Source organism: Phaethon lepturus, unplaced genomic scaffold (genome assembly GCF_000687285.1).
Source record: "Phaethon lepturus isolate BGI_N335 unplaced genomic scaffold, ASM68728v1 scaffold2574, whole genome shotgun sequence".
NCBI classification, from domain to species: Eukaryota; Metazoa; Chordata; class Aves; order Phaethontiformes; family Phaethontidae; genus Phaethon; species Phaethon lepturus.
Window position 1 is genome coordinate 7,913 of NW_010535345.1, and position 9,983 is coordinate 17,895.

General features: G+C 45.1%; 1 protein-coding gene across 1 annotated transcript; it reads left to right on the top strand.

Annotated features, from left to right (window-relative positions):
- Positions 1 to 729: 729 nt before the first annotated feature.
- LOC104619769 (28S ribosomal protein S26, mitochondrial-like) lies at positions 730 to 9,198 on the top strand. The gene is given in 3 exon segments (XM_010285769.1): positions 730 to 852; positions 8,625 to 8,980; positions 8,982 to 9,198. Coding segments are annotated over 3 exon segments (696 nt in total).
- The last annotated feature ends 785 nt before the right edge of the window (positions 9,199 to 9,983 follow it).

Here is a 9,983-nt window from a genome sequence, read left to right on the forward strand (position 1 = left end):
CCTGCTGCGTGTCTCCAATTCTGATGCTATTTCCATGTCAAGACAAGAGAATGACCTTTGTGTTTTGCTCTGCTGCATAGGTCTGAGCTATTGATTATTTTCATCCTGAGTAGTGCCTTTCTGAGGGACAGATGCTAAGCCAGATATAGAGGATTGGTCTGGCACCCTCCTCTGGGGACGTGGCTGCCAGCTAGGAGGGACAGGTAGCCTTCAGCTGTGGGCAGCTGGCAGTAATCCTTGCTGAAAGGCAGAGGTACAGAGATGGGTACAAGCAACCACCTTGCAGAGGAAGTCCTTCTCACCTCCAGCGTGTTATTGGCTCTGCTGCTGCTCCCGAGACCACAGGTAGCAGGAGTCTCTTGACATCTTTTGCTGTCCAGAGGTGGGCGAAGCACTTCACTCAACCTTCAGTCAACAGCAAAAGTGGTCTTGGCCAAAGAATTTTTTGGTGAAAAAGCTTCACTTCATTTTGGGTATTTTTGTTTACTTGTTCTTGTGTTTGTTTTTTTTTAATAAAGGGCAATTTCAAATGTAGGCTAAAATGACTACAGAAAACTTACTCAGCTGAAGCTGAAGGTGCTGTTAGTTTTCACTTTGGGTGTCTCCTCAGGAACTACTGAAACGTGTTACGGAAAAGCTAAAAACCCCAAGTAGTTTTTGTTTCAAACACCTGACCCACAATTAGCATTTTGGCTTATTCTAAGAGGCGACGCGGAGGCGCTCGGCTATATGACTGCGGATTGCCACGGGCAGCGTTTGCGCCTGCAGGACGGGTTATTACAGAGCGCTCCCGTGCTTAGGGCTAGCTTTGTAGACCCAGAAGCATCATGCGGCTCCTTGCCTGTAGAGGAGGTGAGAAATGCGTTCAGGTGAATCTGGAGTATAGCCTCTCTGCCCGTGTAAAACCGTAAATGTTGCGCACGACGCTTTTGTTAGCGGCAGGAGGTGGGGGAACCCCTGCGCGCGCAGGCTGTCGTTTTAGCTCTACGTAACCAACAGGGGGCGTTAGGCTTATGCTGCTTGAACGTGTATTTCTACCAGCAGCGAAAAATCTCAACGTTGTTTGATTGAAAACAGCAGGGTGGGACTCCTGTATCCTACAAAAGCTATAGGATTCTGTTTTTCCAGATGATTTAGTAACTGTTTAAGGCTGTTCTGTTTTCTTTAGGTCTAGCTTGTGTCTATTTCAGGATGATGATAAGTGAGGTTGATGTAATTAAGATCCAGATGATCTTTGTATGATCTATAGCTCAAAAAGCACTTGAAAAATTTAAGTGTTTCTGGTGCAAATTTGTTTGTATTGATGATTTCCAGTTTTCTAGCCAGAAATTAAAGTAAGGCTGCAATTATATCTTTCTGATAGAAATGAGATTCAGCAGTACACAGTCAACTGCTGCTCTTCATTACGGAGGAAACCTTGCCCTGAGTTATTTGATTACTGAATGCAAAGGACTTTAGAGAGGAGCTACAGTGCAAGCACAAATTGTGGTCTTTGAAAATGAAAGTAACATTTATTAGAGAGGTAATTATTATGGCTACAACCACTCATACTCCTGTATGTGGGACAATTCATATACACATTCTGAGGGAGATGCGGTTTTTTATATTTATAGCACTGACTGTAGAAGCAATTTTTTTCCCTTCACACATGAATCTGGAAAATTGTGGCCTGCTCTGCGCTCCTGTCACACCCAAGCAGCTGTGTTACTGCTTTAGGTGAAGTGCTTTCCACAGTCTATATAAACTTGAGCTGCATTTGGCAATATGGAAACAGTTAAGGAAGTAGGTGTTAAATAATTAGGCAATACAGCTGAGGAGAACTGCTTTCATAAAGCAATGTCAAAACAAATTTTTGGCTAAAATGTATGGACACTCTAAGCTTCAAGAAGTTGATTTAATTACCTGCCTTATGTTAAAATGGGCTTTACATAACCTAATAGCTTTAATTTCTTCCAAAGTGAAGTAACAGTTGTGATTTTGAAATAAAGTAAACAAACGAGCAACCTCTAGAAGTCACAGAGCTTTTGCCTGCCGGTGCATCTGGGATGCTGTCAGCAGCTCTGGTCCCCCATGGTCGGAGAAGAGAGATTCTTATTGGATCAGTGGCAAAGAGTACCCCTCTTCTCTGAAGCCCTCTCCATACCCCTGTCATAAAAAAAGGCGAGAGGAGTCTGGTTCATTTTTATCTAGCAAGAAGGAGGTGAAGGGGATACAGCTGCAAACAGCCAGTCCTGTAGCAGGGTACTGCAGAGGTAAGAGAGTTTGTAAAGTAAGGCACGATGTTTGCCTGAGAAAGACGGGTATAACTTTGCAAACCTGCAGGTGGTAAGGGAAGGTATAGTTTTCATCAGATCTCTTTGGGTGGTGCCTGAAGCAAGGAGGGTCAGATGCTTCCTAAGCGTTTGTCCTAATGGCAAGGGCACTCATTCGGTGTCTTGCCCAGGGTGCCTAACCCCAAACTCCTCTGTTGGAAGTGGGAAATGTCTAGTGGTGTCATTTCTGAAATGCCTGGGTTGCTCTGATGTACTGGCCCCACTGATCTTCAGAGCAGGGGCTGTACCGGCCTCCCACCACGCTCTGCTGCGGCAGGACGTGGCTCCATTTGGGTTCCCTGCATGTAAGTAACAAGTCAGAGGGAGTTACGGAGCATTTCTCAGCCTTGTTGATTGGAGTAAATCACAAGAAGGGTACAAATGCTTGTCTGTCCAATTTACTGCTGCCTGGTGTTTCTGACCTCCAGCTGTTGACCAGTTTGTGTGTTGGACCTTAGCTCTGCATTATTAAACAGGTTGTGGGAGACCTCCCAGTGCACAGGCTCACAGACAGATACTTCAAGTGCCATATCCACATGAGAAAGACAGCACAGACTCCTTTCAATGTACTCGAAGCAGCAGCTTAGTTTTACTTGCTTGTATCAGATTGTAGGTTTGCCTGCATGAGTAAATGAAACGCTTAAAGATGTCAAAGGTTGAGTTACTAAAGGGTAGTTGCTCCAGTAGCTTTCTCTTGAAATCTGCTCCTATCTCTGCATATGTCTGACTATCTTCTTAATGTTGACAGTGATTTTTTTCCCACTAAAGTCCAAATGCTCAGAGGTGAACTTCCCATTCAAGTCTTCAGCACAGGAGCAGCTTGTAATTTGAAAAAGGAGAGTCGATAGCCAGGGAGAGGGTTGGATCGGATTCATCAATAGAAAGAACACTCACATATTCATCTCTTTCCTCAACTCTTTTCCCCCTCCCTGCCATCTGGTTTATTTTGGTTCGATGTACTGCACAATTTACCAGCCATGGAATAAGTTTTCTTTTTGCCGTTCCAGGATACCTTGCCTGTAACTTGCATTGTTCGCTTGCTGCAGCCAGGTACTCACATCAGTGGCAGAGGTGCTAGAGTGCAACTTGTCTGTAAAATTTCCAAGCCTGAAAGCTTGCTGTGGGTGTACACTAGTGTATTTTAAAGTTCTGGATCAGGATTTCCAAAGCATGGATCACAGGGAGCTAATATATGGGTCTGATGAGCCCAGGGGCCAAGTAACAAAATTAAATCCCACTCTGATGCTTGCAGACATCTTCCAAAGATGGCCTTGGCTTACTCTGGCCTACGGTCAGGAGCAGTTCCCTGTGCTTATATGTATGTGTTGGTCTTGATGTCTCATTTTGTGCCAGAATCAGAAGCAGTTGTGATATCTGTGGTGCAAGTCTTTTGCCGCTCTTGTGCACTTTTTTAGAGCAGTAAGAAGGTCCTGAGGAAGGGTTAGAGCATGATAGCACCTGAACCTTCAGTTTCACACCTGAGTGGTGACAGCTCTGGTCTCCAGAGTTCTGGGATGTGCATTCTGGTCCAGGAGGGACCCTGTAGTTGCTCCAGTTGCAGTGGCTTGACTCTGAGGGACACCACATCTTAAGATTTCTTCCATAGTCCAAAAGGCGCCGCAGAGAGTGTGGGGTCTGTGGGCTTCAGACTGGCCACCCACTGTAAAAACAAAAGCATGTTTTATCTTACATTGCTTATCTGGCATGCTTGTGGTCTTAAGGGAAGCAACCAGGTCATCTAGAGAGATTTGTTTTTCTGAAAGTTGCTTGGTCAATGCCCTGGCATATCCTTTCCTCCCATAAAGCCGAGTTTAGTGTCCTTCAATACTTAATTCAGTCTGAACTGCATTTTAAACAGTATCTCATCTGTTGGACCCGCTTGTGTTAGCGAAGACTTGTGTTATTCTGTGTATCCTACAGAATAGCAAATTAGGGACACCTTTTCCATGCTAATCATTTAGTCATGTAAGATGTTACCACTTTCCAAAGAAGTGCTGGAGTAGCAGCTGTGTTACTTGTTACGAAAGGATTGTGTGTCAGCAGATTTTGTGTCTATGTCATGTTTTCTGCAGAGCCAGCAGCAAATTCTAATAAAACTTAACCTCACTGGCAATGTTTTCTTGCATTATAGGTTGAGATTAACTGCACTAAAAAGAGGCAATTCCATGCTAAGTTTTTTAACTTCTCTGAAGAATCACTATTATAAACATACCAGTTTAAGGACTACTTTCTGTTTCTGTGAAAATCAATATGAAAACTTGCACAGAATTAATCTGAAGAAGAAAAAGCAGACAGCCAGCTACCACTTGTCCTAAGCCTGGACAGCTAAACTATGCATAAGCCATGTTAACACTGGGCTCAGTGGAAAACTTTACCGGTTATCTGCGGATAAACTGCGCTGTTGTCCTGCAGATCTTTTGCCTTAGTAGTTAGGAAAAGGGACTCATAACTAAATTTATTTTTTCCTATTGCAGTTAGACATAACTTGAAGGATAACATGTATGGCAGGGGCAATGTTCAGCTGCCGTCTAGAATGGCATGAATGATCAGTTCCTCTGTCATGTGATGCATCCATAGGTAATTGGTTTTGCTGTACCATGCACTGAAATCAAGGTTTCCGTGTCAAACTGATCTCTGTGAAGAGAAAGAGTATGTGAGCAAGGGTTGGTGCAGACATGTGCCTGGTGTCATCCTTCCCTCTACCTGAAAAGGAGTTTGGGGAAGGCGCATGAAGCATCAGGCTGGAAATAAGAGGATCTGGGTCTGATGGTGGGCTCTACCCTGACTTTTCTGCTATCCCAACTGTTCTGTCTTAGTGTGTTATCTATAGAACAATGTTTTTTTGCCTATCTTTATCTCAAACTGAACCATATAGGTACAGTGTCTTTGTTGCTGAAACTTTTTTTGAGAAGGGCAACGAAGCTGGTGAAGGATCTGGCTGCTATCCCAACTGTTCTGTCTTAGTGTGTTATCTATAGAACAATGTTTTTTTGCCTATCTTTATCTCAAACTGAACCATATAGGTACAGTGTCTTTGTTGCTGAAACTTTTTTTGAGAAGGGCAACGAAGCTGGTGAAGGATCTGGAGCACAAGTCTTATAAGGAGCGGCTGAGGGAACTGGGGTGGTTTAGTCTGGAGAAGAGGAGGCTGAGGGGAGACCTTATCGCTCTACAATACCTGAAAGGGGGTTGTGGTGACCAAAGCCCACCTCTCTTCTCCCAAGCAACTAGCGATAGGACAAGAGGAAATGGCCTCAAGTTGTGCCGGGGAGGTTTAGCCTTGATATTAGGAAAAATTTATTTCCTGAGAGAGTGGCCAAACATTGGAAGAGGCTGCCCAGGGAGGTGATGGAGTCACCATCACTGGAAGTGTTCAAAAAACGTGTGGATGTGGCACTTTGGGACATGGTTTAGTCGGCATGGTGGTGTTGGCTTGACAGTTGAACTTGATGATATTAAAGGTCTTTTTCAACTCTAATAATTCTATGATTCTGGTCTTCCAGTAATACAACTTTAAAAAAGTATGTTTAAACTTAAAGTTTAGCATCCTGCTGAGTTCTAATGACAATTTCTAAAACAAAAAAAAAATCAGTTGAGCTAAGCCCTGGTGTAAGTAATTTCCTTCTCAAAGACATTTTTTATAAACAAGTGTATATAAATAGGTTTAAAATTGAAAAACCTCTTAACTGCATCACTGTTATAACATTTTACCCAAAACATACAGAATGCTTAACTTAGACTGCTTACATTAGAAGCAAATGCTGTGTTTAGAGCATTTTTCTGTCACTTTTTTTAAGTACAGAATTTTCAGGACAATTTAATGTCATTCACTTATGTCAATGCTTCAGCTGCCTTGAGATTTTTCTAGTGTACTTGATGCACAACCCTCAGGCTCTCAGAGGCATTCCTATAACAGTAAAATGTGGTTAACACAGTGGACTTCTAGTTCTAGAGAAGGTTTTTTTTTTTTCTGCAGCTCCTCCCCATTTCAGAAGACTCCAGAACCTGACATGGTTCTCTCAGAGAAGGGGTGAGAAGAGATGTCAGACATAGGAATAACTTGTAACATCTCTGGGAAGGAAAATGGTGATGATCTGACAAGGACTGTCCTGTGTGCAGTAGCCTTTGCCTTGAGCACCACTGATGGCTGGTTGGTCTGTCCTCCCTCCTGCCGGTGCAGCTTTCCTGGCTGCTTTCCACATGTGCATGCTACCAAGTGTAGAAGGAAAAAAGATTCAACCAGAAGAAAACAGGTTAAAGTAGTCCAAAGATCCTCACAATGGCTGCACCCCAGAGTTAAAAGCAGTTTTTTGTGTATTGTAAACTGGGCTCAGGAAGGACCTGTGAGCCCGTACAGTCCTTGCTTCTGTTACGGATTTCCTCAGAGCACACCTGCAAGGATATTTTTGGGCTATAAAGACTTTAGGATTAGTCAAAAAGGCCAAGAGAAACAGAAGATGCTTCTGCAAGGTGTTTGTAGCTGGACACTACTTTAAATGCAAAACACTTCTTCTAAGATATAACCGTGGATTGTTTCCTGTTCTGAATCTTTTCTGTGATGATTCAGCTATTGGCAAAAATAACGCGGAGTATGATTTTGAAGCACAGGAATCCTCTGTAATCCCATCTTCACCTGATCGTTATTTCAGGCATTACCTGTTTGTAGATAGAAATATTTTCCCCTTTAAAAAAAAAAGGCAAGAAGAGAAGGACATCAGTCTGTTTTTCTTGGCTTTTTGTAATTAATCCAGTTATCTATCTCTGTAAAGTCTGACAACAAATTATTGGTTCTTACCACCTTATTTCTCAGGAAGAAAACCTGGAAGGGGAAGTTGCCACAGAACCAGAACCATTAAAGCCCCCAGTGATTAACCTCAGTGTTGACATTTGCTGTCCTTATACTGGAATAATGTTTCCTCCCCTTATTCCATGCAGCCTTTTGATCTACTGAACACAAACCATTTACACTACTGACTCTTGTGACTGTGTCCCACCTACCCTTGACCCAAACTTCGCTTCTCTGGCAGCTGCAAGCTGCCATCCTGTAGTACTGGTCTTACTGGGGTTTTAGGCTAACTCAGAGGATGCTTTCCTTCTCTCCTTTCCAAGCGGGAGTTTGAGATTCCCATCTCTTCTCTCCTGAAAGTCTCCAAGGTATGAGAACTTTCACTTCTATCACTGTATGTTTCTCTACCCATAAGTGTGCTGCAGCGTCTGGAAAGGTTTCATTGCAGGGTTAGAAATATGAACTCCGTACCCTTGAAAAGAAGGAATTTCTCTTCTTTCCAGGGAGAAAGTCCACAGGAGTCTTGGTTTGGAGCTTGCAGCACCTGCCTGGTACTGTGATAATGGACTTTGAAAGTTCTGATGTTGTTAAATTAGAGGTGTTATTTTAGGTCATTTCAGAAGCTTTAATGGCTCCCTGTGACTGCACAGCTGGACTGATGATAACCGAAGCACAGACTTTGCAGGTGAAGGAATATGAAAACCAACACTAATAAAATGGTAATATTTTAAAAGCTTTTTTTCCCAAGTGTCAGATCCTGGCTTAAGAAAAGCCTGTGGAAAAGTGAAGTTGGGGTTTCTAAGCATTCCAAAGTGAGGCAATGCCTACATGACAGTTGGGTTGCATCTGCCCTTATTCAGCGCAACACAGTCTTCGGTTACATTCCTCACAATATTTCATATACGTGTGTATATACATCTCTCCCACTGGCTTCCAAAGTCTGTGCAACTTTGGCCTGTAATACCTTTGGTGTGCTCATTAGAGAAAATGAAAGGTATGAAGCAACAACGCAAGATCTATGAAAAGTCTCGTGTTAAAAGCAAACAAGACCTGGAATCGTTAAATCTGTTACAGGGCTCTTCCATGAAGCTGTGCAAGTCACTTGAACCGAGTGTCTCCCAGTGCCCATTCTTCCTTTTTTTTTTTCCATAAGCTCATGGGAAATGCACAGGTTGCAATCTGGAGAAATGTTTTGCTCTCACAACTATAATTGAAGTCACCGGACACGGAACATGTAATCTTCTGCTTAAGTGGGACTTCTCTGCTATAGGATCCTGGATGTCTCAAGCTGGACACTATGAATTACCAGATGATTTTAGCCTCACTGTGCCCCAGTTTCCTGTCTGATCCCTGTATGACAAGGTCAAATACAGAAGATGTTCACTGATGCCTACGAAGCACCAGGAGATTAGTGATGAGCACCACAAAGAAATTAATTGTGCTGTACTTGAGCAGAGGTTGGCTGGTGTCCCATGTATACAGCACAGGGCCGTGTTGAATGAGAAGTATGGGGTGCTGCCACCCAGTGCTGGCCCTGGGGTCCACGCTCGGCCCCGCCACCCGGGCCTGGGCCCGCCTGGGGGACACGGCAGCTCCCGGTGTGGGGCTGCAAGACACGGCACGATCCCCCCACCAATTCAAAGGCATTGCAGCTGAAGGTGCTGCCGCGCATCAACCCCGAGGAGCTGCTGCTGGTGGCCACTGAGCGGTACCGGCAGCACCGGCTGGGCCGCGGCACCCTGCGGGCCGAGTTCTGGGCCGAGGTGCCGCAGAGGAAGTGGAAGGCACAGCTGTCCTGGGAGGACTTGGTGCAGCTGGCGGAGGAGCACCAGCACCTGATGGCCTGGAACGAGGCAGAGAACACCCTGCAGTGGGCACACAGGGAGGAAAGAAGAGGAAGAACAGAAGAGGAAGAAGTTACAAGCTGCAGAGAACAAGGCCAAAATAATGGAGGCTTTCCTGAAAGAGAAGGAGGTTCTCCAGCTGCAGGAGGAAGCCGAAACGTTTGTCACCCCCGAGAACCTGGACGCACGGATCAAGGAGTGCCTGGACAATCCTCGCAACTACAAGTTTGCTATCGACAAGATGGTGTTGTCTTAGCGGCCCTGGCCTGCCTTCTGTCCAGAGGCTCCACTTAGGAGCAGGTTTCTTCCTTTTAACCTATAAATTGACTGCAGAAGTGTGGGAAATTTTTTTTCTATTAAAAAAAAAATTAGGTGGGAGTGTTGATCTGCTGGAGGGTAGGAGGGCTCTGCAGAGGGCTCTGGACAGGCTGGATCGATGGGCTGAGGCCAACTGTATGAGGTTTAACACGGCCAAGTGCAGGGTCCTGCACTTCGGCCACAACAACCCCATGCAACGCTACAGGCTTGGGGAGGAGTGGCTGGAGGGGGTGCTGGTTGCCAGCCGGCTGAACATGAGCCGGCAGTGTGCCCAGGTGGCCAAGAAGGCCAACAGCGTCCTGGCCTGTATCAGCAATAGTGTGGCCAGCAGGAGTAGGGAAGTGATTGTGCCCCTGTACTCGGCACTGGTGAGGCCGCAGCTTGGATCCTGTGTTCAGTTTTGGGCCCCTCAGTACAAGAAGGACGTTGAGGTGCTGGAGCGTGTCAAGAGAAGGGCAACGAAGCTGGTGAGGGGTCTGGAGCACAAGTCTTCTGAGGAGCAGCTGAAGGAACTGGGGTTGTTTAGTCTGGAGAAGAGGAGGCTGAGGGGAGCCCTCATCGCTCTCTACAGCTACCTGAAAGGGGGTTGTGGTGAGGTGGGTGTTGGTCTCTTCTCCCAAGTAACTAGAGATAGGACGAGAGAAAATGGCCTCAAGCTGCGCCAGGGGAGGTTTAGCCTTGATATTAGGAAAAACTTATTTCCTGAGAGAGTGGTCAAACATT